General features: G+C 48.6%; 1 protein-coding gene across 4 annotated transcripts; it reads left to right on the top strand.

Moving 5' to 3' along the window:
* The first annotated feature begins 1,462 nt into the window (after positions 1-1,462).
* LOC119112964 (homologous-pairing protein 2 homolog) lies at positions 1,463-9,931 on the top strand. 4 transcript variants are annotated; one of them, XM_037237266.1, is made up of 6 exons: positions 1,547-1,578; positions 7,305-7,410; positions 7,793-7,965; positions 8,406-8,512; positions 9,044-9,164; positions 9,551-9,931. In XM_037237266.1, exons 3-6 carry the CDS (start codon positions 7,825-7,827, stop codon positions 9,803-9,805), a joined length of 624 nt encoding a protein of 207 aa, XP_037093161.1. In that variant the 5' UTR covers positions 1,547-1,578; positions 7,305-7,410; positions 7,793-7,824; the 3' UTR covers positions 9,806-9,931. The 4 variants fall into 4 exon arrangements, with proteins under 4 accessions (XP_037093160.1, XP_037093163.1, XP_037093162.1 ...); XM_037237265.1 differs by lacking the exons at positions 1,547-1,578; positions 7,305-7,410 and adding an exon at positions 1,463-1,519; XM_037237268.1 differs by lacking the exons at positions 1,547-1,578; positions 7,305-7,410 and adding an exon at positions 1,496-1,514 and having other exon boundaries at positions 7,887-7,965.
* Positions 9,932-11,257: the final 1,326 nt, after the last annotated feature.

Raw genomic sequence — 11,257 nt, 5'->3', positions numbered from 1 at the left:
CTCAAGGGTACCCCATGGGCGGGGGCCCCCTCAAACACCTCTCCGAATCAGGGCCACTTGTCGCCAAAGGACCCCTGCTCTGTAATGTGGCCCCTAACCGATACAGGAGCCTCGCATTGTGTCAGGGACCCCGAACATTGCAAATCACGGACCCGGGCATCGTTTCTGCTTGGGAAATGGGTCTCAAGGACTCAGAAGGAGATGGAGCCGACTGTCCGGTGTTCGTGGTCTCTGACCAACTTAAACACCTGCATTGTCTCAGGGGTTCCTCAAACAGTGCAAGAGGACCCCTGGCTGATATTTCAGGCCGTGACCCTACGGGCCGCGATTCTTTAGGTGACCTATAGTCAGTTCTTCGGGTCGTTATGCCCTTCAAGCGGGCCTTTGACCGTCGGTTCCGGTGGGCCGCCCGGGACCCTCTTCGGGCTTCATTGCACACTTCCCTTGGTCGGCTCGGGGCCATTGCGAGCACAGGGCCCTCTATTAGACGTTGTAGGCCCCTGATAGATACAAGGCCCCGACCAGTGTAAGTCACTGGCCTCGGCCTTATAGATGGTTGAGAAGTGGGTCCTCAGGCCCATGCCGACACGGAGCCGACTTTGTGGAGCGGTGGTACCTGACCAGCAGATAGGCCCATATCGACTCAAGTTTCCCCGATCGGTGCAAAAGGCCCTCCTACCGTTACTTGAGGGTCCGTGTTCGCAGGTCGGGCCCCCGAATAAGACTCCGACCAGCCCTTTATGCCCTTAGACCCTCAAATCGGGCCCTTGATCGTCGGACCCTCTAGGCTCTCTAGGCTCTTGGGGCCCGCTAGGCTCTTTGGGCCTCCTCCAACGCTGTCTCTGACCGACTCGGGGCCCCTTGACAGCACAGGGTGCCCATTAGGCGATGCGGGGCCCCAAACAATGTAAAACGCTGGTTCCGGCTTCTTCCCTGCCAGGTAAATGGGCACTTAGGCCCATACCACCACGGGGCCGACTGTGTGCTCCCAGTCGTGTCTGACCGAAATATAGGCCCTTATCTCTTCAGTGGACCCCCGATCAGAGCGCAGGGCCCTCTGGCTGGCATTGGAGTGCTCAGCCCTACGGACCGGGGCCCCTGCATGAGACATCCGGCTGGCATTTCGGGTCCTTTATTCTACGTTCCGACGAACCTTTCGGGCCCCTCAGAACCTAAGGAGAGCACGTGCCGGGCCGGGGCCCCTGAATGAGACCTCCGGCTGGCTTTTCGGGCCCTTAATGCCAGGCACCGACGGACCTTTCAGGTCCCTCGGAACCTAGCGTGAGTACGTACCCCCTGTGCTCCCCCCTCCGCCTGTGCTGTAGGTTTTGACCTCAAATGGCCCAAACGCACATATTTTCTACTGTGAGCGTGAAGGCAAACTACCGAAGGGATTTGGTAGTAGTAAGCAGCGGTAGAAAAAAAATTTGGCAGCCTATGAGCGCGCGTTATTTCTCCGTGGGGCTTGAGGACGCGTCGCGCGAGCGTAGGGGTGTCGGCGCGCGGTGTTGCGCGTGAGGTAATAGTGTGGGGACAGGGGGTTGGCGTGTACTGGCATTGATAATGCAGGGAATATAGGTATCATTCAGAACGTAGTTTTGCAATGCGAGTCGGGAGGGAGCCCGAACAGGGAAAATAAGCTTCCTGCAACCAAAATACGCTAAGGCGAAGTTTTCCACGCATCGGGCTGAGTCTTCCCCAAGGTGGGGAAGACTCAGCCCGGGGACTCGGTTTTCTTCAAGTACTTCACCTTTTTTAGAAGAAGAAAAATCTCCACCGCGAGCGTTTTACGCGCAGTGCGGCACGGGCTCAACCAGCTCGCGTTAGCAGGATTACCCGACTTTGAAATCATACAATCCAAACGACATCTTTAGCACCAAAAGTAATGAGCAGGCAATTAACATCATTCACTACGTCGTTTCGACCACTGCTACTCACAATGCTCGCATGATTGCCTATCATCTTCAAGAAATAACCATCTGATAATATAATAATTTCGGCCACGAACAGGTCATATGATTTTTAACACGCAGACAGCCGACGATTTATAGCATGTACTAAAAGGGCAATATAAGCACCAAATTACGTACCTTCGAGCAATCAAGAAAAGCATCCCAGTTCTTCACATTCGTGTCTCGAAATGATGTTTCCAAACAGACAGCACAGAGAAAAACCCAACAATGTCGGCGGAACTGAAGTATTTCCAGCAGTCTTAAAAAACGGACCAAGCCACGGGAACCAAACACCGAAGCCAAGCCAACGTTTTCGGTACGGTACATTGACGTCTATTAGCGCAGTGCATCTCATACACGAGTCCGGATAATGTGATTCACACTTATTGGGACCAAACACATCGTGACGACATTGTCGCTTAAACTACAACACTTGGATTCAATTAATATGACTACTCCGTTTGCCGTGACATGCTGCCATCATGTCGTGCAGAGGGACTATCGTAGTACCCTCTTAACGTAGTGCACCTCCTGTACAATTCCAACGAGCAAGGCTTGAAATCGCTTTGGCATCCAGAGACATACTCTGCCGAGATAATATGCCAACAGCCATCCTAAGGAAAAGGATCAAGCCTCGGGAAACGAAGACTGAAGCAAGGCCAGCGTTTTCGGTACGGTACATATACGTCTGTTAGCGTAGTGCACCTCACACACGAGTCCGGATAATGCAATTCACACCTTTAGAACTGAACACGTCGTGCTGACAATGTCGATGGAACTGCAAGACTTCGGTCCGATGAATAAGACTCATGCATTGCCGTGAGATGCTGCAATCATGTCGTGCAGAGGGACTGTCGTAGCACCCTCTTAAAGTAGTGCACCTCTTGCACAATTCCAACGAGCAAGGCTTGAAATCGCTCCGACATCAAGAGACATACTCTGCCGAGATATTATGCCAACAGCCACCCTAAGGAAACGGATCACGCCCCGGGAAACGAGGACTGAAGCAAGGCCAGCGTTTTCGGTACGGTACATATACGTCTATTAGCGTAGTGCACCTTATACACGAGTCCGGATCATGCGATTCACACTTATTAGGACCAAACACATCTTGCTGACGATGTCGGTGGGTATGCCAGACCACGGTCCGATGAATAAGACTCATGCATTGCCGTCAGATGTTGCCATCATTGGCGGACGGACTGCAGTAGCACCCCCTTCAAATAGTACACCTCTTGTATAATTCCAATTGGCGAGACCTAGAAACCACTCTGACATCCAAAGACGTTCTCTGCCGAGATAATATGCCAACAGCCACGCTAAGCAAACGGCCCAAGCCCCAGGAAACGACTGAAGCAAGGCCAGCGTCTTCGGTACGGTACATATACGTCTGTTAGCGTAGTGCACCTCACGCGAGTCCGGATCATGCGATTCACACTTATTAGGACTAAACACATCTTGCTGACGATGTCGGTGGATATGAAAGACTTTGGTCCGATGAATAAGACTCATGCATTATTGTCAGATGTTGCCGTCATTGGCGGACGGACTGCAGTAGCACACTCTTCAAGTAGTACACCTCTTGTATGATTCCAGTTGGCGAGACCTAGAAACCGCTCTGACATCCAAAGACGTACTCTGCCGAGACAATATGCCAACAGCCACCCCAAGAAAACGGACCAAGCCCCGGGAAGCGAAGTCTGAAGCAAGGCTAACGTTTTCGGTACGGTGCATATACGTCTGTTAGCGTAGTGCACCTCACACACGAGTCCGGATCATGCGATTCACACTTATTAGGACTAAACACATCTTGCTGACGATGTCGGTGGATATGCAAGACTTCGGTCCGATGAATAAGACTCATGCATTGCCGTCAGATGTTGCCATCATTGGCGGACGGACTGCAGTAGCACCCTCTTCAAGTAGTACACCTCTTGTATAATTCCAATTGGCGAGACCTAGAAACCGCTCTGACATCCAAAGACGTACTCTGCCGAGATAATATGCCAACAGCCACCCTAAGCAAACGGACCAAGCCTCGGGAAATGAAGACTGAAGCAAGGCCAGCGTTTTCGGTACGGTACATATACGTCTGTTAGCATAGTGCACCTCACACACGAGTCCGGATAATGCGATTCACACTTATTAGAACTAAACGCGTCGTGCTGACAATGTCGATGGAAATGCAAGACGTCGGTCCGATGAATAAGACTCATGCATTGCCGTGAGATGCCGCCATCATGTCGTGCAGAGGGACTGTCGTAGCACCCTCTTAAAGTAGTGCACCTCTTGTACAATTCCAGTGAGCAAGGCCTGAAATCGCTCTGACATCCAGAGACATTCTCTGCCGAGATGATATGCCAACAGCCACCCTAAGAAAACGGGCCAAGCCCCGGGAAACGAAGACTGAAGCAAGGCCAGCGTTTTCGGTACGGTACATATACGTCTGTTAGCGTAGTGCACCTCATACACGAGTCCGGATCATGCGATTCACACTTATTAGGACCAAACATATCTTGCTGATGATGTCGGTGGATATGCAAGACTTCGGTCCGATGAATAAGACTCATGCATTGCCGTCAGATGTTGCCATCATTGGCGGACGGACTGCAGTAGCACCCTCTTCAAGTAGTACACCTCTTGTATAATTCCAATTGGCGAGACCTAGAAACCACTCTGACATCCAAAGACGTACTCTGCCGAGATAATATGCCAGCAGCCACGCTAAGCAAACGGACCAAGCCCCGGGAAACGAAGACTGAAGCAAGGTCAGCGTTTTCGGTACGGTACATATACGTCTGTTAGCGTAGTGCACCTCACACACGAGTCCGGATCATGCGATTCACACTTATTAGGACTAAACACATCTTGCTGACGATGGTGTAAGGTACGCTGCGCTTATAAATATATATGTACCGTACCGAAAACGTTGGCCTCGCTTCAGTTTTCGGTTTCCGGGGCTTGGTCCGTTCCCTTAGAATTGCTGTTGACACGTTATTTCGGTACAGTGTGTCTTTGGATGACAAAGCCGTTTTTAGGTCTCGTCAACGAATTATGCAAGAGGCGCACTACTTTAAGAAGGTGCTACTACAGTCTGTCCGCACATGATGGTGACATCCCACGACAGTGCATGAGTCTTATTCATTGAATCAAACCATTGCAGCTCAACCGACATTGTCGGCACAATGTGTTTATTTCTACTTAGTGTGAATCGCGTTGTAAGGGCTCTTGTTTCAGGTGCACCGCACGACTAAACGCATATGTACCGTACCTAAACCGTTGCCTTTGTTTCGGTCCTCGGTTCCCGGGGCTTGGCTTTGTTCCTCAGGGTTCGTGTCGGGATGTTATCTCGGCGGGGTGTGTCTTTGCCTATCAGAGTGGTTTTTAGGTCCCGCCAATCGGAATTATACAAGAGGTGTACTACTTTAAGAGGGTGCTACTACAGCCTGTCCGCACATGATGGCAGCATCTCACGGCAATGCATCAGTCTTATTCATCGGACCGAAGTCTCGCAGTTCCACCGTCATTGTCAGCACGATGTGTTTAATTTCCATAAGTGTGAATCGCCTGATCCGGACTCGTGCATGAGGTGCACTGCGCTAATAGACGCATATGCGCCGTACCGAAAAAGCTGGCCTAGCTTCAGTCTTCGGTTCCAAGGCTTGGTCCGTATCCTTAGGATTTTTATTGGCATATTATCTCGGTAGAGTATGTCTTTGGATGTCAGAGCGGTTTTTAGGTCCCGCCAATTGGAATTATACCAGAGGTGTACTACTTGAAGAGGGTGCTACTGCAGTCCGTCCGCCAATGATGGCAACATCTGACGGCAATGCATGAGTCTTATTCATCGGACCGTGGTCTGGCGTATCCACCGACATCGTCAGCAAGATGTGTTTGGTCCCAATAAGTGTGAATCGCATGATCCGGACTCGTGTGTAAGGTGCACTACGCTAATAGGCGTATATGTACCGTACCGAAACGCTGGCCTTGCTTCAGTCTTCGTTTCCCGGGGCTTGATCCGTTTCCTTAGGGTGGCTGTTGGCATAATATCTCGGCAGAGTATGTCTCTGGATGTCAGAGCGATTTCAAGCCTTGCTCGTTGGAATTGTACAAGAGGTGCACTACTTTAAGAGGGTGCTACGACAGCCCCTCTGCACGACATGATTGCAGCATCTCACGGCAATGCATGAGTCGTATTCATCGGACCGAAGTCTTGCAGTTCCATCGACATTGTCAGCACGACGTGTTCAGTTCTAAGGGTGTGAATCGCATTATCCGGACTCGTGTGTGAGGTGCACTACGCTAACAGACGTATATGTACCGTACCGAAAACGCTGGCCTTGCTTCAGTCTTAGTTTCCCGAGGCTTGATCCGTTTCCTTAGGGTGGCTGTTGGCATATTATCTCGGCAGAGTATGTCTCTGGATGTCAAAGCGATTTCAAGCCTTGCTCGTTGGAATTGCACAGGAGGTGCACTACTTTAAGAGGGTACTACGATAGTCCCTCTGCACGACATGATGGCAGCATGTCACGGCAAACGGAGTAGTCATATTAATTGAATCCAAGTGTTGTAGTTTAAGCGACAATGTCGTCACGATGTGTTTGGTCCTAATAGGTGTGAATCACATTATCCGGACTCGTGTATGAGATGCACTGCGCTAATAGACGTCAATGTACCGTACCGAAAACGTTGGCTTGGCTTCGGTGTTTGGTTCCCGTGGCTTGGTCCGTTTTTTAAGACTGCTGGAAATGCTTCAGTTCCGCCGACATTGTTGGGTTTTTCTCTGTGCTGTCTGTTTGGAAATATCAATTCGAGACACGAATGTGAAGAACTGGGATACTTTTCTTAATTGCGCGAATGTACGTAATTTGGTGCTTACGTTGCCCTTTTAGTACATGCTATAAATCGTCGGCTGTCTGCGTGTTAAAAATCATATGACCTGTTTGTTGCCGAAATTATTATATTATCAGATGGTTATTTCTTGAAGATGATAGGCAATCATGCGAGCATTGTGAATAGCAGTGGTCGAAACGACGTAATGTATAATGTTAATTGCCTGCTCTTTATTTTTGGTGCTAAAGATGTCGTTTGGATTGTATGATTTCAAAGTCGGGCAATCCTGCTAACGCGAGCTGGTTGAGCCCGTGCCGCACTGCGCGTAAAACGCTCGCGGTGGAGATTTTTCTTCTTCTAAAAAAGGTGAAGTACTTGAAGAATACCGGGGACTCAGCCCAAGTCGGGGGAAGGGGGGGGGGGGGGCACTGACCGATAGGTGCTGCTGGGTTAGAGTTGTCTATTCCCCGCACGCGTGCCGTGTGTGAGACGTTCAGAGCTCATGATTTGTGGGTACAGGACAGGTGGTGGACATGAGATATACAAACCGGGAGATAAGGCTTCATATTGGATTAGGGAGCTCTAGCTGCCTTGCAGACTTCGAGAAGACAGTTGGCCCCATTTGGTGAGGAACATGGTTTTGATGTATTTGGAAGGCACGGCTAGTTATTTTTCTGCGTAAATCACCCTTAGACTACCTTTGCATCGGGCCCTGCATGTTTGATGGATGTGCTAAAACTGACATTTTAAAATGGTTCATGTGTTGTCCAAAATTGAAATGATAGATTAGAGGTCTTCCTATGTCAGCCTTGTGCAGACATAATGTCTTGTTGTTTTTATGTCTATTAATGTCACAATGTCTCCATGTGCTTAACAGCTGTGTTGTTCGGGTGTAACCTACCTCACCCTTCCATGTCGTTGAAGTTTTTGTAGAACGTCAACATTTTCAAGTCTTATCTGTTGGTAGCATCCACAACCTGGCAGACCTATGTCATTTTTTGCTGCAGGTTGTATATGCAAAGGATCACCATCCAGCACAATGTCAGACAAGACAACATCTGGAATTTTTAAGTATTTGTTTGACCAAAACCGCCCTTACAGTGTCACAGATATTCACATGAATCTTCACAAGGAATATGGGAAAACTGCTATTCAAAAAAGTTTAGACACATTAGTTGAGGTAAGTTTTCTGGTATTTTTCTTAACACCGGTGAGAAAGCCGTCATCATTGAGGGTGTTCATGGCTTGAGTTACCTGGCTCATGTAAAAAGCTCAAGGTTTGCTGTATTCATCATTGTTTTGCTTTTGCTTTGGCCATATCCAAGGCATAGCACAATCCCTGTAATGTCAACAGGTTATGCACATGTTTCTGTTTGTACATGAAAAATAGTATATATAAACAACAGATGAGCCTTCCATGCTTGTCTATCAGTGCTTGCTGATAGTTGAATGCTTCTACAGCACATCTAGTGCTGATGTTTGAGGAACATTGGTTACATTTGTTTGGAAACAACATTGGCTTTTAAATGTAAATGTAAACAACATTGACTCGGAACATTGGCTTTCAAAACTATTATATGCAATGAGTGTTGCTGTTGGCTGATTTCTTTGTCCTTCCAGGAAAGGAAAGTGCTGGAAAAAGTGTATGGAAAACAGAAGGTATATGTTGTAAATCAGGAGTTGCATCCCAAGGTGGAAGAATCTGAATTGCGAAGCATGGACGCAAGGCAAGTGTCATAAAGGATCGGGTCATGAAATGCATTTTGGAGCTCTCACTTGTACGTGACATTCCGGACTACCGATAATGGTGGTCCTTGGAGTGCATGATGTAAGTCTTGGAGATTTGTGGACACATGTAACTTAAGATAATTAGTCTCGAGAGCCATGGTGAAAACGACTGTTTTCTTTGGCAGGCTATGTGCACGGATTGTTCGATCGTAGGCTCCATTTGCTCACACATTGGTTAGGGTGAGTGCTGTAGCCGTTTGTCAGCGGCGTTACTTTATAACTTTTGGGTGCTGGATCCTCCAGAAATGTTAGGTTTTACCAGTAATACAATGATCTTAATGATGCATAGAAATATTGACAAAAATATCGAAATAGGTACGGGTAGAGCACCCCCCAATATTTTTGTTTTGGGGGGGGGGAATCATACACCACTTGTCCGGGTTAGTCGTTATCTATATACATAGATGCGTGGCGTGGGGAAATAGTGGTTTTGTTTTACACAGACTGTTTATTTTATTTCTTCTCTACAGAATTGCACAGCTGACTTCAGAGCTAACTGGAGAAGGACTAGCATTGCGGGAAGCTGAGGGCAAGCTGAAAGCTCTAGCCAGCAGCCTTACGTCAGCACAGGCCAAGCAGGCACTAGTGGAGGTAGCTGAAACGTTTTGTCTGATCTGGATGTTGGGTTGACAAGCTGTGCAAAGTTGCGTGACTGCTATTTGTGTGTGATGCAATTTAAATGTTAGAACAGCCCTTTCAGTTGAACCAGTGCAATTTAAATTTTAGAACAGCCCTTTCAGTTGAACCAGTGCACATCAGGATGTGTTAGCTGTGAACGTCACGCTGTACAGAGGACTTCTTGCAAGCTTTGTTTGACCGCTAGATAATTCATCTTGTTTGGCAAGCACCATGTCATCGTCCCATTTTGGGCGGAACTCTTACGAAGCCTGTTAGTCTGACCAGTCAAGACGACACGGTTGACGAACAAACTATCAGCATTGTCCGGTCCTCCGTTTGAACCTCGCTTAATATTTCAGTGCGAGGACGACATCCGCGAGAAGACTGAGAAGTTAAGTCAGTTGAAAAAATCGTCCGGTAACGTGACAGCTGATGACAGACGGCGGGTGCAAGACCAACACCGGAAGTCGCTCGGGGAGTGGAGGAAGCGGAAACGCATTACCAACGACATCGTCGACGCCATCATGGAGGGCTATCCGAAGAAGAAAAAAGATCTGTACGAGGAGGTCGGTCTGGAAACAGATCAAGATGTGGGCGTTACACTGCCATCGTGAAGATGTAGCTGTGTGTGCTTGCAGGTACTAGCACACTGTTTCTGGAGTTTAAGCGTTGTTTTTGTGTTTGTGATAAATGATGAACTGTGAAATCGCCTTGAAATGTCAGCGTAGGTGCACATTTTGCTGACGTTATATGTTCGAATGTGTGTTAAAATACATTTGCTACATTCTGCTATCATTTGTTCTCTTCCTAGTTCCGCGCAGTGTGTTTTCTAATTCGACCATCGCGGAACTAAATGGTTCGGTACCGGCCTCATGAAGGTCCAACTTGATGAGTGGGTAAGCACTCCAGGCAACGCCGCAACCTTTTCAGGGAGGAGCGGAACGTTGCACGACGCACCGTCCATGCTCGTTTGCCGTGGACACGGTCACCCAGGTCTACAAGGTCGTTTACGTCGCAGATAGTCGCATCCCGCCCTTACCATCCAGGCTATGTATTACCTCTCACGTACGCCACGCTGGAGCCCCTGAACTGAACTGCAGTCTGAGCCGTGGTTTGATTGCGAGCATGGATGGGGCTTTGACCATGTGGGATCTCTCTCCCCCAGTTTAAATCATGTCATTATGAGGCTCGAATCGCTGAAACCCCCCTTTTACCAGACACTGAAGCCGGTAACATGCTTACGGTTTAGCTCGATTTATACGCTTTGGGCCGTTCATGGCGTAACGTGGACGCAAACCGTTCCCAGCTGACTAGTGAACATATGCAAGTTTGGATGCTCCATTACAGCCACACTCGTGTTTGACTCAAATGTTGTCAAATGACTCAAATGTCAAACTATAAATAAATGAACATATTTGGCAACCTCCAGAATAGCTTTGACATTAAGTGACTTCTGGTTTGAAGCCGATGTGATGGTGATAATGATGGTATATGATGGTGATATAACTAGTGGTGCGTTTAGGACCTCATGTACCAGTAACTAAAGCACTCGCTGTATTTCGCGGGCTGAGGGCATTGCGGGGACTCAAGTACGCATGAGGGGGGGGGGGGGGGAAGCCGGGGCCCCAAAGGATTGAAAGTGACACAGCCCTGTATGTCCATGAGCATTTGACAATATCGCTCATCACCTTTATAACGTAACGATGGGCAGGAATAGCTAAAGGTACCTTACGGACTGTCCACATAAACGCCTCCTGTCTATAGCCGGCGCCCGATCTGACGGCTTTGCGACACCAACATTTCACCTCTCCCCCCCTCCCCTATCCGCGATTGCCATCCGATGCTGTTCACATTCGCATTCAGCTGGCAGATAGAAGACGCATGGCTGGTATAACTGACCTAGCATTACCACCATATGTACCCTGAAGGTAATTCTGGACGCGACTGTAGCTCGTGCATCTCGCACGCCCGCTGTGGGCTTTGAATTAAAGCATGCGATACATATTTGTGATGAGATCGAGTGTCATGTGGCCTGCTGTCACACTGCTCCAACCAGATCTTGTTGC

The sequence above is a fragment of the Pollicipes pollicipes genome, unplaced genomic scaffold (genome assembly GCF_011947565.3).
Source record: "Pollicipes pollicipes isolate AB1234 unplaced genomic scaffold, Ppol_2.1 Scaffold_7261;HRSCAF=8764_pilon_pilon_pilon, whole genome shotgun sequence".
NCBI classification, from domain to species: Eukaryota; Metazoa; Arthropoda; class Thecostraca; order Pollicipedomorpha; family Pollicipedidae; genus Pollicipes; species Pollicipes pollicipes.
The sequence above is the reverse complement of the archived record's forward strand: the minus strand, read 5'-3'. Positions and strand labels throughout refer to the sequence as shown.